The 21,531-nt window shown below is 37.7% G+C and overlaps 1 protein-coding gene across 1 annotated transcript in view; it reads left to right on the forward strand.

Annotated features, from left to right (window-relative positions):
• LOC140463353 (macoilin-like) overlaps positions 1–20,752 on the forward strand; it is a 133,165-nt gene extending 112,413 nt beyond the window's left edge. The window contains exons 9-11 of the mRNA XM_072557189.1: positions 1,166–1,286; positions 6,914–7,088; positions 9,429–20,752. Coding sequence (XP_072413290.1) covers positions 1,166–1,286; positions 6,914–7,088; positions 9,429–9,628 — 496 coding nt within the window. The 3' untranslated portion in view covers positions 9,629–20,752. The remainder of the gene's footprint in view (positions 1–1,165; positions 1,287–6,913; positions 7,089–9,428) is intronic.
• Positions 20,753–21,531: the final 779 nt, after the last annotated feature.

A 21,531-nucleotide genomic window follows, 5' to 3' on the forward strand; every position in this document is an offset into this window, starting at 1 on the left:
CAGGCAGAAGATGGGATTGCTTGGGCTGAATTCTGCTCCTACTGCCTGAGTAGACAGAATTCAACCATATTCTGAGCATCCCAACATCTCTTCGCCTGTCTAATTCTCACCTCTTTTTCGACTCTCCTTCAAATTTACCTCTTGATCAATCTATTGGTCACCTGTCCAAATGCATTTTTTGACTCAGTGTGGCTCTTTGTTTGGTGATATGCTTTTGAAATATCTTTTGAGGTGCTACATAAATATAATTGTCATTGTTTTCTTTCATTTCTTATTAGTGTAGGAGCAGGAGAAGTTTTAATAAAGTCGAGCAACTTTGTATCATGTATCAAAGAGACGATAAATATGAGCATAACTTCTAAATTAGCTTGCTTATATTCATTATTTACAACACTTTCATTTTGGAGGCAATATGTTCTCTAGGGGGTGACATGGACCAGCAGAACATAATTCAGGACATAATGCTGGTTGTTCTCTGTTATCGTTTGCAACAGTCCTAAGTGTGAGAGGATGGACAGTGTCTCACCCTCCATTTTTGTAAATATTTCAGCAGTCCCAAACTGTGGGTTGCAAACCCAAAATGGGTCATAGGTTCAGTAATGGGGTCACAAGCTCCAAAGGTATGCTCTGCGCTAAGGTACAGCTGGTGTGCAGACCTGCCATACTCATGCTTGGTATTATGACCAAAACGTTCATAGCATAAGTCATTGATTTGTTCCAGCCCATTCATTCTTCGTCCTTTTAATCGATAGATGTGAAAAAAGTTAACTGGAGCCTGAGCAGATGTCAGTTCCTGTACGCTGAGCATGTGGGTAGATCTGGTGGGACAGTAACCTTCTCAATTATGTCATGGTCCATTATGAAAGGAGGTAATATCAATTACTTTTCCTCCCAGCATAAGTTTACCTTGGTGGAGTGTGGGCAACTGAACTTTAGAGGAACAGTAATTTTTAATTAAAGACATATGAGGAAAATATCAAATTATTTCTTTTGCTCCTGAGATCCTGCCAAATTTGGAAAATAGTTTGCAAAGCAGTCCAGTCCCCAGTACTTATTGTAATTAACCCAGAAGATAGCAAGATTTGAGCCACTGGCACCAGGATTACATCAGTTATCTGCTTTTTTACACTGGTACATTTTGACTGTTATGGTTTATACCTTCCAGAGGAGATTGCACAGAGTCTCTGAAGAACAGAATAAAAGAATTGGATGCAGAATATAAACAGCTGCAAACAGAGCTCAAAATGAAAGATGAACACCTAAGAAAGGTAGAGCGGGAGGTGCAGGTAAATATTTTGTATCAAGCTCCCGAATACTCATTCATATTGGAACAAAGAACAAAGTGTTCATCATCAACATTACCATTGCAGGAAATTACAGTCATTGTTAGGATAGTGACTGGTTCTAAAGTTTAGTGCCTGTGTTTTGGCTTTGGTTGAATGTTGTTTCTGTGTTAAAGCCATTATTTGATTCCTTGGTTACCCACATGTTCTTTGGCTGGTTGCAATAGCATTAACTGGGTGCTGGGTGGCGCTGTGGATCTTTAGCTGGTTCAATACCGTTAGCAACAGAGTGAATCCCTTTCGCAGTAATAAAATGAAAAAGGAAGTTTGACTTTAGTTAGGTAAGCAGAATCAACAGTCAGATTGAATACCTGAACTGTGATGGACGGAAAGTGAACATTAGACATACAGGCCCTGAATTTCTGCATTACTTAACTAATCCCCTGCTAAACATTATAGCAGAGGGGTCAGGAGCGTATCATGGAAATACAGTTCACCATTTACGTATTAAAATATAATGATACATATATAAGTAATGTATTTTACAGGCCTTGAGACAGTTTGGCTTTCTATTCTTCTTGCTGGCAAAAGCACATTGTTGATACCTTTCCACTTCCTTTCCCATGCTTTAAAATAAGTTGTTACTGCCACATCTGATGTTTACAATAGCTTCTAACAGACTTATCTGAAATCTTCCAGACAGTCTGCTGAATAAGACTTTTAAAATGTAGCCAATGGGGTGTAGGTTTGCTCGCTGAGCTGTAGGTTTGATATCCAGACGTTTCATTACCTGGCTAAGTAACATCATCAGTGGCGACCTCCAAGTGAAGCGAAGCTGTTGTCTCCTGCTTTCTATTTATATGTTTGTCCTGGATGGGGTTCCTGGGGTTTGTGGTGATGTCATTTCCTGTTCGTTTTCTGAGGGGTTGATAGATGGTATCTAGATCTATGTGGGCATTGTGATTGGAGTGCCAGGCCTCTTGGAATTCTCTGGCATGTCTTTGCTTAGCCTGTCCCAAGATAGATGTGTTGTCCCAATCGAAATGGTGGTTTTTTCCCTCCGTGTGTAGGGCTATGAGGGAGAGAGGGTCGTGGCTTTTTATGGCTAGCTGGTGTTCGTGTATCCTGGTGGCTAACTTTCTTCCTGTTTGTCCTAATTAGAGTTTGTGGCAGTCCTTGCATGGAATTTTTTAGATAACGTTGGTTTTGTCCATGGGTTGTACTGTGTCTTTTAAGTTTGTCAGTTTTTGTTTGAGCGTGTTGGTGGGTTTGTGTGCTAGTAGGATTCCGAGGGGTCTTAGTAGTCTGGCTGTCATTTCTGAAACTTCTTTGATGTATGGTAAGGTGGTTAGGGTTTCTGGCTGTGTTTGGTCTGCTTGTCGTGGTTTGTTCCTGAGGAATCCGCGGAATGTATTTTTGAGTATCCGTTCTTCTTGAATACGTTGTATAGGTGGTTCTCCTCTGTTTTCCGAAGTTCGTCTGTGCTGCAGTGTGTGTTGGCTGATTGGAATGGTGTTCTGATACAGCTTCGTTTGTGTGTGTTGGGATGGTTGCTGGTGTAGTTAAGTATTTGGTCAGTATTTGTCAGTTTTCTGTACATGCAGGTTTGTAGTTCTCCGTTGTCCTTTCTTTTGACTATCACAAACCTTGCAAAAAATGTGGCCAATATTCGTAGAATGTAATTTTAACAGTTATTTTGTTGAATTTTACTTTTGACCAAACAAAGCTCTTTTAACAGATAATTCATCACCAAATGTATATGCAAAAGTCCAAAGAAGAGACCAATTGGACTTCTACATGTTCATGCAGAGTCAATATAACTGTACTCAGGAAGGGGAATAATTGGCCATGGCAAAGAATTTAATTAGTAGCTAATAATACCAGCTACAAAGTATATCTGTGTATTTACATGAACAATGACATAATGACGCTCGTTTGTGATGTCTCCTACCACCAAAAGTCTTAGCAGCACTTTATCATCCAGAAACATCAGGAATTGTGTCAAATGGTTGAGCTTCTAGATTTGGTTGGCACATGTGGCTCAGTAAGAATCTGAACTTGTAGAAGAGGAAAAGAGAACTGTGCAATATTGCTGGGGATGCAAAAATAGAACTTATTGATTCTTCTGTGAGAGTTCCTAAAAGATGAAAATTAGCAAGCGAACAGACATTGGAAACAGGAGTATGTCATTTAGTCCGAATGGTCTTCTCTGCCATTTACCTAAATCAAAGCTGACCTTCTACCTCAATACCATTTTCCAACACTATTTCTATAGTTATTATAACTTTAAACTCTAGCAATCTTTCAGTATCTGTCTTTAATATAATCAATGACTGAATACCTAATGGGCGGCACGGTGGCTCAGTGGTTAACACCAGGGTCCCAGGTTCGATTCCAGCCTTGGGCAACTGTCTGTGTGAGTTTGCACATTCTCCCCGTGTCTGTGTGGGTTTCCTCTGGGTGCTCCTGTTTCCTCCCACAGTCCAAAGATCTGCAGGTCAGTTTAATTGGCCATACTAAATTGCCCATAGTGCTTGGTGCATTAGTCAGAGGGAAATGGGTCTGGGTGGGTTTCTCTTCGGAGGGTCGGTGTGGATTGTTGGGCCGAAGGGCCTGTTTCCACGCTGTAGGGAATCTAATCTAAAAAATCTAATCTGTAGCCCTTTGAGGAAGAGAATTCCAAAGATTTCTCATATTCTGGCTGAGGAAATAACTCCTCATCTCAGTCCTAAACAATGTACCTATGTTCTGAGACTGCGTCATTTGGTTCTAGACCCTCAGCCATTAGAAACATCCATCCTGCATCTACACTGTCGGGCTCTGTAAGAAAGTTGTAAAATTCAATAAGATTGTCACTCATTCTTTCAAACTTTGGAGAATATTGTCCCAGCCTCCTCAATCTCTCCTCATGATCCCATCATTACAAGGATTGGTCTGGTGAATCAATATTGCAATCTCACTGTAGCAAGTATATCTTTCTTTAGGGGTTCAAAACTGTATACAATACTCCCATTGTGGTCTCACCGAGGTTCATTTAATTGCAGCAGGACTTCTTTAGTCATATGACCAAAATCTCTTGCAATAAAAAAAACAAAGTATCATTTGCCTTATTCATTGCTTGCTGCACCTGTATGAAGGCTTTCTTGTAGCCATTGTATTTATATGGTTAGTCCAGTTCAGTTTCTGGTCAATGGTAATACGATGGATGTTGATAGTGGAGGAGGTAACAAGCAGGGTAGATAAAGGGGATGTAACATATTTGCGTTTTCTGATAAGAATCAATGGTGTGGGGTAGGATATTAATAGAATCATAGAATCAAAGAATACCTACAGTGTAGAAGCAGGCCATTCAGCCCATCGAGTCCACACAACCATCCAAAGATCAACAATGGACTAACTCATACAAGACAGAGAGTTGGGATAAGGTGGACATTTATAGAATAGCAACCTGTAACTAATTAAGTGCCACAGGGACGGGGCCACAATTATTTACCAAATGTCTTAATGTCTTGAATGAAGAGAGTGAATGTACTATAGCCATGTTTCTGAATAACAAAAAAAGAGGTGGGAAAGCAAGTGGTGATGACAACACAAAATGTTTGTAGAGGGTACAGAAAGGTGAGAAATCTTTCTCCATTTAAATAAGGTCAAGGTCCTCTATTTTTCCTGCCAATGTGCATGACCTCACCTGTTCCCATATTATGTTCCATCTAATAGATAAGATGTTAGGGGCAATTCCACACAGAATGCACCAAGGAACAGTTAACTGCCAATCTTTGACTTGAATTCAAATCAGGAAAGTCAACATTGATAGTCACAAGATTGCCCCTTATAGAAACTTATAAAATTATGAAGGGAATAGATAAGATAGAAGTGAAGAGGATGTTTCCACTGGTAGGTGAAGCTAGGACAAGAGGGCATAGCCTCAAGGTTATGAGGAGCAGATTTAGGACTGAATTGAGAAGGAACTTCTTCACCCAGATGGTTGTTAATCTGTGGAATTCCCTGCCCAGTGAAGTAATTGATGCTAATTCAGTAAACGTTTTTAAAGCTACTTTTTTTTAACAATAAAGGAATTAAGAGATACAGTGAGAGTGCGGCTAAGTGAATCTGTGTCCACAAAAAGATCAGCCAAGATCTTATTGAATGGCAGATCAGTCTCGAAGGGCCAGGTGGCCTACTCCTACTCATAGAATCCCAACAGTGTGGAAACAGGTCATTCAGTCCAACAAATCCACACTGACCTTTCGAAGAGTAACCCACCCAGATCTATTCCCCTACATTTACCTCTGACTAACGCACCTAACCTACACATCTCTGAACACAATGGGCAATTTTAACAGGACCAATTCACCTAACCTGCACATCTTTGGATTGTGGGAGGAAATCCACACAGGCACAGGGAGAATGTGCAAACTCCACACAGGCAGTCACCCATGGCTGGAATTGAACCCATGTCCCTGGTGCTGTGTGTCCTAACCACTCAGCCACCGTTCTTATGCCCTGGGAAATGCACCATGGAATGTCTGGCCCTCAAGATTATTTGAAAAAGCACAGTAAATGGGCATGTTCTTCTTGGTTTGCAAAGGTCATGACCCTGCATGTGATTAGATGTAGCTACTAGTGCACATACATAAGCCACACTGTAAGCTTGTCTGATAATCTTTATTTGATTGTTAATGTAATTCTTAGCAAAATTGGGATTATTTAGCAAGTGCTATGCAATCACAGAATATGGTGGACATTATGCTCTGCATTTTGCAGGCATAGGCTGTTTGGGGATGGTCAGTATGCATTGTGAACACTGTACCTTGAGGGAGAGACTCGATCCAGGAAATTCAATTTAAGCATAACGGTGCCTATTTAAGATAGGGAAGAGAATTTGTTTTTGCAAAGGGTCATGAGACTGTGGAATTCTCTTTGCCAGAGAGCTTGAGGCCATGTCATTGATTCTTTTTATTGAACAAGGGAATCAATAGGCATCAGAGGTAGGCATGAAAGTGGAGGTGAGGACATGGTCAGATGAGCCTTAACCCTTTTGAAGTGGAGGAACTGGTGTTGGACTGGGGTGGACAAAGTTAAAAATCACACAACACCAGGTTATAGTTCAACAGGTTTCTTTGGAAGTACCAGCTTTCGGAGTGCTGCTCCTTCATCAGGTGGTTATGGAGGCTAAGATCATAAGACTCAGATTGTCAATTCATTAATTTGTAAATCTCGAACTTCATTTAAGTCACCTACTCAAGATAACTTAAGGTTTTATAACAAATGATCTTATACTCCACAACCACTTAATGAAGGAGCAGTGCTCCGAAAGCTAGTGCTTCCAAATAATTCTGTTGAACTATAACCTGGTGTTGTGCGATTTTTAACTTTGATCCTATTGAATGCTCTTGCAAGCTCAAAGGGTTAAATGGCTCGTTCCTATTCCTAATTTATTGACTTGTATATGTGTAAAAGGAAAATACATGGGAGATTACATTTTTAGAATTCTTCTCTTCCTGTTTTAACATAATGTGATCCTTTGACCAGAGCAGATTTTAAAATTAAATGGTGCAACTCTGAATGCTTTTCAACTGACAACCTTGAAGATTTGCTTGAATTTGTCTCTTTGTAAAACTTTTCTATAGGAGCTTTGTAAATATAAGGAAAATGAGCAGGACACTGAAATGTTGATGGCAGCACTTTCAGCCATGCAAGATAAGACACAACACTTAGAAATCAATCTTAGTGCAGAGACAAGAATTAAACTGGACCTTTTCTCTGCTCTTGGGGATGCCAGGCGACAGCTAGAGATTGCACAAGGTAAGCTGTAGTATTTATAATTGTGGGATGGTAGTACTTGGTTATTACTAAAGACTCGGTTTGATATTAAGTATGAATTGCTGTTCTATTTTCAATGTATTTCCAATGCAAAATTAAAGGAAGCACATTTTTCTCTTAAGGAAATCAAACAAGTAATTTGTGTTGCTTTTCCAACATAAAATCGCTCCTTGCATGTTCACCTTCAGTGCCTTTTACCTGTGGGCAAAAAGGATTTTTCCTTAGCATAAAATTTGCAACTAATTATGTAGAGATACACAACCCCAGCAGCTCCAGAGAATTGAAGGTTCCTCTTGACAGCCAATCTCTTAAACTTGCAGTTTACACACTGTGAAACTAAAACAATTGCTTATATTTCAGTGACGAAATTGTTTGCTTATTGTAATATATTACTGTGTTTACCTAGCTTTTTAAAACAAATACAAAGAAACGGAAACAATGTGTTTCACCTTGCCGTCTCCTCCGTAACTTTCCCTTTATTAGTCTAATCAAAACTATGCCTTGAATTTTCACTGAGGAAAATCCCCAGCCCAGCAAACCTGATTTCACAGATGTCCCTGAACAGTTGGATTTTCATTCCAGGGGTGTTAGAAAACATCAATCATGCCCACCACCCAAAAAAAATGAGTTAGGATGCAGCAACAAAGACAGCTGTGTGGAGGTGACAATTGAAAAGATTTCCTTTGTTTTTGTTGGATATGATGACCGCTGTTAACCAATAAACAAGAGGCAGTCCTCTAACGCTCATTGCTGACACACCTTACCCAATCTAAACCTGCCACACCAATCTGCACCCACCATGACCCTTTCTTTGATTTGATTCAAAATGGTCACATGTACTGAGGTACAGTGAAAAGTATTGTTTTGTGTGCTAACCAGACAAATCATACCTCACATAAATACATCAGAGTAGTAGAACAGAATACATAATATAGTGTTACAGCTACAGAGAAGTGCAGAGAAAGATCAACTTTAATATATGAGAGGTTAATTCATAAGTCTGATAACAGCAGGAAAGAAGACATTCTTAAATCTGCTGGTATATGTTTTCAAACTTCTGTATCATCTGCCCAATGGAAAAGGGTGGAAGAGAATCCAATGCCCAGAAATCATGTTTTGGACATCCTATGAGCAAAAATTAGATTTGAACGAAGTTAGCTGCACATGTACAGTTGTCTCCATGAACAATGGGCGTGCAAAACACAGTTTTCCCAAACCTCATCCTTCCAATCCCCAGAAAAAAAATAGCAAGTACAAGTTTTCGGGAGCCGATTTCTAGAACCTGGGCATCAGCACCATATTTGAGTACGCTGCAGATCCTCTGACAAAAGTCAGTGCATGAGAGGATACATAATATTTTTATGATCAGGTCAGAAAGGAGCGAACCAGTTAAATTCGTCTTCTTGATTAGCTGCAACAAAGGTTTCAATTCTTTTTCGTACAAGACCAAACCTTTTCCTTACTGGAAACAAAAATGAGTTAATCAGAAAGTTTTTAAGGGAAAGAAGGAACAGTTTATTACCTTCTATCTTTGGGAAATGTAATAAAAATGCACCATAATGTTTATGTCCTTCATGCAGTCACCTGGGCTCATCCATACACAAATGTACTAAGTTAAATGGGGATAGTGCCCTCAATAAAGGAAGGTAAAATAATATACAAGTTAGAATCCTTTGTGTGTTCTTGAGGTGTAAGGGTTTAATCTGGGACCATTTGGTTGCTTTGGCTTTTTTTGGACCAGCAATTGTGAATACTGCAGTTATCTTTTTAAGTTCTTGGTTCTCTGATGCGTCTTTGTAGTGAATGCTGTTAAACTGGGATTTTCATCTGGACAAAGACAGTCTTCTCAGTTTGGATTCAGTTGCACATTCTTAATTTCATCCACTCCTAGTCTGTTTAGAAATTCTTGATTTTCAAGCTGGCTTTACATTTTGTGTATGCTGAGATAGTATTTTCTAGGTTTAATAATTACAGGCAATGTTTCATCTCCACTAATATCAATGGTGTAAATCAATTTAAAGAGGAGATGAGGACCTTTTCATACATCTCTTGTGATCTGACTGACTTAATTTTATTGCCCTTAGGGAAAATAATGATTTCAGTTCAGAGTGACTCTAGATTAATCCACATCAAAGGTCGCTAACCTTCATGGGTCAGATAATCCTTGTGACCATTTTAAGTCATTATCTTGACTCCTTTTTTTAACACCATTTCAGAAATCTTAGGTAATACGTTGGTCAATGGAATTCAAGAATCTGTAATCGATATTTTATATTATCTTGAAACCTGTCACAGATATAACGTTTCTTATTTTTCTTTCAGGGCACATAATCCAACAAGACCAGGAAATTGAAGAACTCAAACAGAAGGTTGCTGAAGTTATGGCAGTTATGCCTGGGATTAATTACAGTGTTACACATACACTTAGTCCTGCAACCTCACACTATTCCTCTAAATTTGTGGACACTGGAAATTCTGTTCTTGATCCTAATACTTTAATGTACCAGCCACTGAAGAAATAAATGCACTATCCTCCTTATCTGCCCCTCAGTTACCACACATTTCCTAATTACCCATGGCTAATGCTGGTGGAGGTGATGTTTTTGTATTCAAAAATATGGATTTTTACTTTTTATATACTATTTTGGGGTTTTCAGGTATGATCAAATAGCATTGGGGTGCTTTGAAAATGATTAGATTATTTAGAATATCTATATAATTTGAAGCATTTAGCCATTATTGCATGCTTCAATCTGCCCAACACATTACAACTTCAATCCAGTGTCCTCAGTAACACACCTTACTCTTTAACTGTTACCATTATAAATGCATGACTAATTCCAGCATGTTACGAATTTCTTTTAGTGCTTGAAATAATGGTCAAAATTAACACAGTTCGCATCAACAAACAATTCATAGAAGGCACAGAGGTGACAGCTTTACAATAATGATGTGAGAATGTTAAAGCTAACTGTACTGAGAACACTGTTCTAACAGAGCAGGTCTATTATATGCACTGTTGTAGATCTTTCTCTAAGATTTACCAAAATCATTGCCTTCCACCTTTGAACCACAAACAAGACAATAACGGGTAACACATTCCTCTAAAGAAATATGGCTTGTAACTTGCAAGCAAAACCTTTTAGATGTTTATAATAGATATTGTCTAGGAGAAACAACTAGCTTGTTTATCATTCCATCATATGAAGATTTTATCATGTGCTAAATATTATCATCGTTAAGTAGTAACTGTCACCAAAGACCATTTAACATCTATGTAATTTTTGTTCAACAAATGGTTACTCTACCCTATTTCTTTTTTCCTTGATTCAACGTTCTTGAGCAATTGATCCTTCAAATATTGTTCTCACCAGTTATCATTAGGACTGCATTCTATCATTGCACAGACATACTTTGATGTTCAACTTCTTTTATACAACCAATTATACTTCTAACATGATCCAGTTGGCACTGGGCTCGTCCCAAAACCATGCGTTTTATATCATTTTTGTAATTTATAGCTTATGTTTTAATTTCATTGTGAGGACTAAAGTCTGGTGCTAATAAGTGAGCAAGAAACTATGATGAACAGTTAAATGTGTTGAGTTAATGATACTACTTGATGCAACAGTATGATGTCAGTTCCACATTTTTATTTGCATCTGCCTGTGACCTGAACAATTACTTTTATAATTGTAAACAAAATCAGAATACTGCTGGAAATCTGAAATAAAAAGCAAAAATGTCAAAAGCATGTCAGAAAGCATCTGTGGAGAGAAACAGAATTAACGTTGAAGACTATGATGACCCTTCATTGGAATAGTTTTTTTTTTAAATGTATCCATGTACAATCCTGGGGAGAGATTGTAGTGTAAAGGAAGATATCCTCACTGTTACTGATGTCTTTCAACTGGTCCTTATCTGGAACATTTTACATCGAATGATCTTCACCTAAAGATAGTATTGGAATAAGCATTTTGTATTTAGCCTCCCAGTATGTGATATGTTGTTCGACTCCAGTGTTGTCATCATAGGCCCAATAAGCTTTGGATAGTGCTCGCTATTTATGATGTAACTATAGTGAACTAACACGATTTCACTTAATGTTAAATGTGACAAAAAATTACCACAGTTTATATGGATTAAAAAAAAAGAACTGGAGTAGCGAAGAGTAGAATAACAGGTGTGCTTCTATATTATTATGGAACAATTTTAGAAGATATTGATTTTCTTTAAGAATGTTCAAAGAGGACAGTTGGGTTGCATAATTTTGCTTTGCTTTTCATCAGTCTAGCACAAAGTGAGCAGCAGCCTTAACTTATAAGCAAAACTAGATCTTGGTATATCCCTTTAGTAGTGTCTCAGTAAAAGAACAGGTGCATGCTTTGTTTTGAATCTATCCAGTTTGCATTAATGACTTGTTCTGATTTCACTCTCCAATTGACCTATTTCAGTTATTTCAGTGTTAAATGTAACATTCTTCACCATAGTTAAGAATGTATAACATGGTGTGAGTAGGTAGGGACGTACTAAACTGAGTTCTGTTTAACTTACGGAATGGGGTGACTTTGAATTGCAAGCTTAATTAACTTTCTGATGCTTGTGACAATGTGAGACGACACGGAGTCATTATGATATAATGTACGATGAAGCACATCTCTAATTTTCTAAGTTCGTTCATTTCTACTGCAAGCTTTGAACTAACTTTGGTCTAAGAGATTTGAATTCAATCTGTGAAACAATTCTTCAGGGATTGGCATCCCATCACCAATCGCCCTTTATTTATGCATGCATGGCCTTTGACAATAGCACAATTTCTCACTGAGTCAGGCATTCAGAGGAGTGAATATCTCTGACATTCATCCTTTTATGTCAGCCAGAGCTCCCTGACTGGACCAGATAAATAGCCCAATCAGAGAACTGATTTTCCACTGCTGAGACTGCAGCACTGCCCAAGGGGAAAGTGTTATAGAGCTTGGACTTCAGGTAAGTTTGGGAATTTGGATGGACCTGCTAGCAGACCCCAGTGAAAAGGTGGAGAGTGACAGGTTGCATTTGGAGAGTTAAGTATCAGAGCTGGGGAGTGAGAAGGATGAGCTTTGGAGCAGTGAGGTAAGTAGGAGGTTGCCTCCAATGGAAACAGAGGACTCCCCAAGGTGTTGGCTGTCTTTCCTGCCTGACACCAATATAAACTGTCTCAGACATCCCCAACTGGCACAGTAAGCTTGAGGCAGAGTTGGAAATGGTCACCTCAGTAGGCCCAAAAATGGGTGAACTGTTTGACTCCTTTGTGATCTATTGTCTGCGGGAGACAGGTCAGAAATAGGTGGGAAGGTGGTGAGAATTCCCACCTTGTGCGATCCCGATCTTCAAATATGCTGGTGGAGCCATGAAATCCAAAGGAATGGATCAAATCCATTTTACTGGTTCCTCCAGTGTTACTGTGAAAATTTACAAACCTTGACAATTTCAACGTTTTTAAGAAGGGTTTTTTCAAAAGTTGCGTAGTGAGTCAGTTTCTGAAAATAATGTTGGTAATCCATGCCTTTTAGTCTGCCCATACAATTTCATGTGCCAAAACATCAAAATATTTAAAAATATTAAAATATTAATGGATGAAACTATTTTTAACCATTGGACTGAATTAGAACATTCACTCATACACATTGATTCTAATTTTGCTCAACATTATTCTCCAGTTTAAAGGCAGGCCATAGATAGAAATTTTCAAAATAGTTTCAAGTAAAGATTTGTAATCTTGGCTTGTTCAAGGGCTACATGCTCTTGTATTAGTTTCTCTGTATTTTTACACAGCTTTTGTTTAGTTTGATCCATATTTTGTGTAACTCTGTCAGAAATTATTTGTTGTTTGCTCTATTTCTCTGATGTTTCACTTTGCACCCGAATCATAGAATCCCTATAGTGTGGAAGCAGACCATTCAACCCATCGAGTCCACACTGGCCCTCTGAAGAGTACCTCAACCAGACCCACACCCCCTACCCTGTCCCTATAATCCCACATGTCCCATGGTTAACCTACCTTACCTCCATATCCCTGGACACTATGGGCAATTTAGTATGGCCAATCCACCTAACCTGCATATCTTTGGACTATGTGAGGAAACTGGAGCACCTGGAGAAAACTGTTGCAGAAACAGGAAGAATATGCAAACTCCACACAGACAGTTGTTGGAGGCTGGAATCAAACCTGAGTCCATGGCACCAGTCCTAACTACTGAGCCACCATACCACCCCAGCTTGGGAACTTCAAATACTTGGCGGATTCACTACCTAAAGTCATCTATTCAATCATTTTTTTTTGTTACTTTTAGTATAATGCATTTGAATTTACTACTGGTCATTGCTAACAGTTTTTAACTCTCATTTTCTGATCATAGCCTACCCAACTGAAATTTGATCAGAGTAATCCCTTTTTTTTAATTCATTCATGGGATGTGGGGATTGCTGGCTGAGCCATTCTTACTTAGCCTTGCAAAGGTGGTGATCAGATGCTTTCTTAAATTTCTGCACTCCATCTGCTAAAGATCAACCCACAATGTTAAAGATGTAGCCCCAAGATGTCCCAAGATATTGAAGGAATGATGACACATTTCCAAGTCTGGATGGTGAATGGTTTTGAGAGGAATTTGCTGCCCTTGTCCTTGTTGATGGTAGTAGTCACAGGTTTGGAAAGTGCTGCGTAAGATGTCTTGGTAAATGTCTGCAGTGCATCTTGTAGATAGTGCACAGTGCTGCTACTGTGGTGGAGGGAATGAATGTTTGTGGATATGGTGCCAATCAAGTAGACTGCTTTGTCCTGGGTGGTGTCAAGCCTTCTGTGTTGTTAGATCTGCACTCACCCAGACCAGTGGGGAATATTCCATCACATTCCTGATGTGCACCTTTCAGATGGTGAGCATGTTCTGCGGAGTCAGGATGTGGGATACTTGAAGCAGGATTCCCACTCTCTGACCTGCTTTTGTCGCAGCTGTACATATATGGCCAGTTCAGACAAGTTTTCTGGTCAATGCTAATTTAACTGCTAGTTAGTGTTAATGAAAGCATCATGAACTTTCAACTGGAAATACAAACTTGAACCTAGCCCCTAACCTTCACTATCTCTGACAGGAAGTGCAAACAATTCAGGAAGGATACCCTCCTAAGTTGGTTAATAAAGGATTACACTGGAGGTTCTGTGGTCTAGATGATTGAAAAAGCATGTTACATTTGTGTTTCACATCAATGCCTCACTTGTGTTAATTTAAAAATAACATCAGACAGAGGAAAACATGTGAGACTAATGGTCAGATCATGCCCTTTCTATGGTTCACACTCTGACAATTTTCTCCACTTGACAATAAGTAGATATAAAATTGAGACCTATAATATTGTGGTATCAAAGTGAAGAGAAACCTCTATACTGTTTGGTTGTAATGCTGCAGCTTAAACTTTCTGATGGAACAGATGTGGTGTATGTATAAGGTATGAATGTCTAAGGGTTCATTTGAGCACTGAATGTAGACAAATGAAACAAAAATGTAAAAGATTATTCAAATAATTCCAACTCACTGTGGATTTTAACAGTTAAGTTCCATATCCAGGTTGCAAAGCAGTGGTTTAATTGTCCGACCAAATCTGCAGTGTGGTGAATTTTATAGAAGCTGACAAGTCAGTTGAAAGACAATTATGCAAGGCTCAGTTGATGCAATGAACTCAATGAACCAAAATGAATGGCATTATTGCCTCCTTAGATAGATGACGGTGTGGGATAGTTGTCAATAACAGCTAGACAGGTGGCTAGAAAAATCTAATATTTTCAGCTCAATGATTTTTATAAGGATCTGCAGTTTATTCTGAAATTTAATATTATTGCTATATCAGGTTCCTGTTGATACATAGGAATCTAATATTCATTTACATTAGGGTGAAATGTATGTAAAATCGGCAACAAACCAACAGACCAGAAAGAAACCCACCCAGTAGTGACCAGACTAAATTGCCCAACAGTGTGATATCTGTACTCTGATTGGCTGCAGTTCCATCAGTATCAGCAATGCCATGAGCTCATAGTGGGTGCTATCAGTACTAACAACAGGCTCACAGAAAAGGCAGCATGAATCCTGGAGTCCATAGTGTGGATTAGGAAGAGTTTATAAAGCTCAGGGGCAGTGTTTTGCGACGGATGGGTTTTTCAGAGCAGGCTGATTGGAAGGGAGAGGGGGCATTTTGATGGCTAGTTGAGCTTTTAATAAGCTCACTTGATTCTTAATTATTTATTAACATGTGGTGGATGTCTTGCTGATTTCGGCAGCTACTCGTCCTCTGTATTATTGGGGTAAGCTCATGAGGGACAGTGGCAAGATTGTGGGCCAGCCATCTAGGCTGAATTACATGCCCATCTGTGAAAAAATATACCAAGTAAGAGCACATCATATGCCACTCATTGCCACGACATCATTTCCATACAGTCATTGGAATACAAAGTCAAATTTGTTTGCTGTAGCTTTTCCTCTCCTCACTAAAGATAACCTTTCAGATCATAACCAAGTATGGAATTAAAAGGAGAGATTGGATAGGCTGGGGTTTTTTGACCTGGAGAATAGGAAGCTGAGGGGTGACCTTGCAGAGGTTTATAAAATTGTGAAGGGCACAGATAAGATAAATAGCTAAGGTCTTTTCCCTCGGTGTAGAGGAGTCCAAAACTAGGAGGAAGATTTAAAAGGGATCTGAATGCCAACTTTTTCACATAGAGGGTAGTGCGTATGTGCCAGAGGAAGTGGCAGAGGCAGGTACAGTTACAACATTAAAAACACATTTGGACACTTGGGTAGGAAGGGTTTGGAGGGATATGGTCCAAATACAGGAAAATGGGACTAGTTCAGTTTAGGAAACCTGGTTGAGTTGGGAGGTCATGTTGTGGCTGTACAGGACATTGGTTAGGCCACTGTTGGAATATTGCATGCAATTCTGGTCTCCTTCCTATTGGAAAGATGTTGTGAAACTTGAAAAGGTTCAGAAAAGATTTACAAGGATGTTGCCAGGGTTGGAGGATTTGAGCTATAGGGAGAGGCTGGGGATGTTTTCCCTGGAGCGTTGGAGGTTGAGGAGTGGCCTTATAGAGGTTTACAAAATCATGAGGGGCATGGACAGGATAAATAGACAAAGTCTTTTCCCTGGAGTCGGGGAGTCCAGAAGTAGAGGGCATAGGTTTAGGGTGAGAGGGGAAAGATATCAAAGAGACCTAAGGGGCAACATTTTCACACAGAGGGTGGGACGTGTATGGAATGAGCTGCCAGAGGAAGTGGTGGAGGCTGGTTGCAATATTTAAACGGCATTTGAATAGGTATATAGATAGGAAAGGTTTGGAGGGATATGGGCCGGGTGCTGGCAGGTGGGACTAGATTGGTTTGGGATATCTGGTTGGCATGGACAGGTTGGAATGAAGGGTCTGTTTCCATGCTGTATGATGCTATAATTATATGACTTTAAATAGTAAATGAAGAAAAATACTAAACTTCCATATGAGATGTGATCAATCTGATGCACCATGAAGTTGTCTCTATTATTTCAGTTCAAAAATTTATCTTGGAAAGAGAGAGGAATTTATAAAATATATTTAAATGCTTTTAACAAATTGCTTGGATTAGATTTCACACAAAAGTATTAAATATTACCCTATAATATTTCACAACACAATTTCAATTTCATTGTTATCAACATACAAACTTGTTTTCCTGCAGCAATTTAAACTCTTAAGGTTGTGACATTATGATTAAATTACATTGCTGAATGTTGGCAGCAATTTTTCATCCAGCTCAAAGGAATTGGTGCTTTAAACTCATGAAATGAAATATAATTTTTACACTTTTTAAATTAAAATTTAGCCATGTAGAGAAATAATCCATTACCATATTTACCTGTATAGCGAAGCGTTTAGCATAATTACTGTATATCAAATAGTGTGGAAACAATTCTATTGTGATTAGAAAATACACTTTGTCAAGTGTACTGAGGAATGAAAATTAATTTGGGGCTGTAATACAGAGCAGGCTATACCAAACTGAATGTTCATTTCACACTGCAATCAATTTTTGCTCTCATTTATGTCATAGGACTAGAAATTATTTTGTTTCAGCTTGCATGAGACTTGTAAGCTGAAAATGCCTGCTAAAAGTTCATAGGCAGCTCACTTGCAAGGAGGATTTCCATTTCAGGCTGAAAAGTCACCAACCAGCGATTGTCAGCGAGGTCGTGGGAGAAGGGGACAAAGTTGGGAAGGAGGGTGGTAATTGAGATCAGAGGGGAAATGATCAGTAAGGAAGGAGTGATTCTGAGATAGAGAAAATTATCTGCAGAAGAGGGGAAGCAATGATGCTCTTTGGAAGTGAACGCCTGATCCACATTTAGGTAATTAAAATATAAAGTAAACCTTTGGTGGCAATCTCTAGTAGTTCCCTTAAAGGCTGCTAGTTAAGCTATGCATGTGCTTTCTTGGGTAATTCAAGGTTGTATAAGAGGCCTCAAACAGTGTGGTGACACTCGGTTTAGGCTTGGGTCCCTTTATCTGCCTTGATCAACACATGGGGCACATCTGTTGCATAATGTGTATGTGTGTTCTGCACACCATGTTAGCTGCTCATTGGCTTGTTTTGTTAAGCTGACTGGGTATCATGCCTGGTGTAACACAGGTTTTGTTTTTGTTTGAATACTGTATGGGTGTGCCATGAAATTTAAAGAGTATGCGCTCTAAAAGAAATTGTACACAGCAAATAGATTTTGGAGGGAATTGGATGCCTACTTTTGCCCGAACAATTGGAGTAACGCCGTCAAATTTATTGGCCATTGCTTTTGGAAATAAAATATCATGGAAAAGAAAATGTAGAGAAATGTACAATTCCCTATTTTGATTCATAAAAATACAAGATAAAGCTCAAGTTTAAACTCAAGATTAAATAAAAGAAACATAACCCTTATATCTATATTTTCATGATATCACATTATATTTCATGTAAACTACCTGCTTCTCTAAAACTAAATATCAGTTTAAAAGGATAAACTAAAATAATAGTGAAGTATTCTAGAAAACCTCCAGCTGAGGAAATGTTCTCCAACTCTGAACAGTTCAATGATTCAATTTTATATTAGCGTGAAGCTTACAAGAAAATATTTTACGCAGATAAAAGTTGATAGAAGATTAGTATTTACTGAGAATTGCAAAGGGCACTCAATAATCTGGGTTTAATTGTGAAACAGTGGTTAATATTCTGTAAACCTAATCTTTAATTTCTACAAAGTGATTATTCATTTTTGGCAGCACAAATGTGGAGTATTGGCTGGTTACCATTTGGGTCTTCTTCTGTGCTCAATTTCACTGTAACTGGTACATAGACTAAATATTTCCCTATAGTGTTTTACAATACATTTTTTTAGAATATTCAAGTGCCCAGAACATCTCAGAATGTGAATTTGTTTTCACCGTAACATATTTGTGTAAATTAATAAAAATCAGAACAATTAACACCAATACCTCTCTAAAGTATCTGCTACTTACATGCTTTATATCATTTATATTTATAATTTTAAGTAAGTAGTTGCACTGAATTATCAAACTGTACTGGCATTGGCTGAAGAAAGTGTTTAAAGATATATAATAATAATGAATAATAGACTGCTCTGTTTGGTTAAATCAACTTTGAGGCATACTAAAGTTGAAAGATAAGTTGAATGAAATGTTAACATGGTTCAGCTTATTTTGCATGCAAGTAAATACTGTTTATAAGAGAAACAAGTTACATTTTGCACTCTTTGTGAAGTATGATGAAGAGTGTAGCATGTAAGAGTGCGAATGACTTGTGCCCTGGACTTTACTGATTGCCATAATCTTTGCAGATAACATTTGAAATTGTTGAGAGTAGGTTAAAAATTTAGGGGGATATTCTTGCCCATCAAATATGTTGATTTTCATTTAAATTATTGACAGAAAGTATTTAAACTCCAAGCATTTAGCAACATTTAACTGTTCCCCCCCACTTATTAATATGTCATTGATAGTCAAAAAGAATACAAGTCACATGTTTTGTAAAAGTTTATTCAATCCTCTTTTATGTTTAATAAAGTACAAACTTGTTGTGAAACAAATTTCAAAGAAATATAAATTGTGCTCTTTTTAGCAGTGCAGAAACTTCACAATGGGGTGAAATTATGGTGTGATATTAAAGGCTGTCATCTAAAATGTATTCATACAACATTTTCCGATGCACACATTTTAATAAAGTTATTACTAATAAAGCACAACAGATTTTCCACCTCAAACCTCAATCTACTTTATCAGCATGACAAAACAGCATTTATATAGATATCCTGCCCCAGCACACCTCCCCCCCCCACTCTAAATAAAAGAGTTCCTTGAAATTTATCTGAGCCATGCTATATTTTTTTTAAGTTCATTGAAGGATGAGGAGCTGGGCTGTTTATTCCTTCTAAATTCTTCAGACAAAATTTAATATATTCACATAATTCTTAGGTATCAAGCATTGATGGTCAATGTAGATTTGATAGCTTGTCAACATGGGAGTTTTATGATCATTAAATTATTTTCAATTTTTACTAACCAACAATAAAAGGTAAAATTAATAGATTTGTTTTAGAATGATGAACTATTATCAGGTGTGTTTCTACTTTTTTTACTGTCTTTAATGAATCTTGTATTTGGTGAAGTTGTTTTTGTTATTGTATTTGTACAGAGAAAATTTGTTATTTACTTATGAGACTTTTGCTATTTAATGGAAAGAGAGTCAAATCTTTGTATAAAGTAGTGAGCATGTATTCATTTTTGTAATAGCTCATTATAATTTTTAAAAAACTGAAGGAGTTTGTCATGTTTTAAAAAGAATACAAAGTAGTAATGCATCATTATTGGACAGAAAGACAAAGTTGTTTGTAGTCATTGTGCTAGTAATGTAAAGGAAGTATTTGTATTTGTGCATACCTAAAACGTATTGGAAAGGTAGTTTTAGAAACACTAGGTAATGTAGATTATTTCTATCTGCTACATAAACAAGTTTGTAATCGTTGGTTCTGGTTCAAAAATTGCGACAATGCTTGTGTTTTTTTTGTAAGTTGAGAATTTGTTTATATTGTGATCATTTTTACAACATCAACTTTTGCATTTTTAATTGCCTGTGCAAACATTATTGCAATGTTCTTCTCACTTTCCAAAAGCATTAATTCCCAGAGAAGAGACGCATTGAAATTAATGGAAAAAGTTATTGGAAGCTATGCTGATAACATGTGCTTTTCGTAATTTTCCAAAGTCAAGATAACTTAAGTGCACAATGCCCCATGAGCACACAGCTTCTTGAGCTTGGCCTCCAATTTTAGGAAATCAACTTCTGTTTTGGTTTTATTTTGAAGAGTTCAGCCAGTACTATACTGTATTCTAACAACAGTCATTTTCTAGAAATCAATAACATCATGAAGCATAGCCACAAGGTGGAGAATGTACAAAGCTGATGTTTTCACTTTGTTTTCAATGTGATTCCATTTTTTTAAAAAACCGTGCAGCAATGCTGCATAAGAACCAAACAATGCAAACAGATAATTCATGTTTGTAATTTAAGAAATAAAAAATGGGTAAAAGTGCCTTGACAGTGATGGCAGTTTCAAAATAAAGCCATCCACTTTTAACTAGTATGGTTGGTTGTCTCATTCATGGTTAACTTCATAATTTCACCAATTATGAATTATTTCCTCATTTAAGGAGCTTGAACTTAATTTTCAATGTATTAACCTACATTTTGCAATCTAAAATATGTATTTGACCTAGTCAGCGTATAAACATATTCACATCTATACTTGGCAGGGCTGACAGCAACTGTGGAAAGAGAAACAGGGGAATGACTGATAAGATATTTCTGCGTCATTTTTTTTGTTGAGTTGCATGGAGAGTACCTGTCTGGAAGGGGGAGTAAGTGTTATTGTGCTATCACTCCAACCTTTCCTCATTAACTACCTACCTTGACCCTATCAACCAAACCAATCCCTCACATCTTGTCCGAACTATCACTCATTATAACTAGAAGAACTCACCACTGCTAGGAGACCACTGAAAATACTGTTATCCCCGGTTCCACGTGAAATGTTAAAAAGGCTGTTATTCACCAAAACAAGTATTGTTAGTCTGGAGCTGCCCTGAATAGTTGCTTGGACTTGGAACACTGTATGAGAGATCACTCTGGCCTTTTTTTCAAAGAAAATACCTCATAGAAATAATCAACTCATTTGCCTTCATTGTGAAATCTAAAATCTAAAATTACTGACTATATATAAATTCTATTATCAATTTATATGTCAATGTACTCAAATGAAACCATTGCAATAGTTCATAATGTTGGCTGTTGAATTCATTATTCATTAATAATGAAAT

This window comes from Chiloscyllium punctatum, chromosome 3, assembly GCF_047496795.1.
Source record: "Chiloscyllium punctatum isolate Juve2018m chromosome 3, sChiPun1.3, whole genome shotgun sequence".
NCBI classification, from domain to species: domain Eukaryota; kingdom Metazoa; phylum Chordata; class Chondrichthyes; order Orectolobiformes; family Hemiscylliidae; genus Chiloscyllium; species Chiloscyllium punctatum.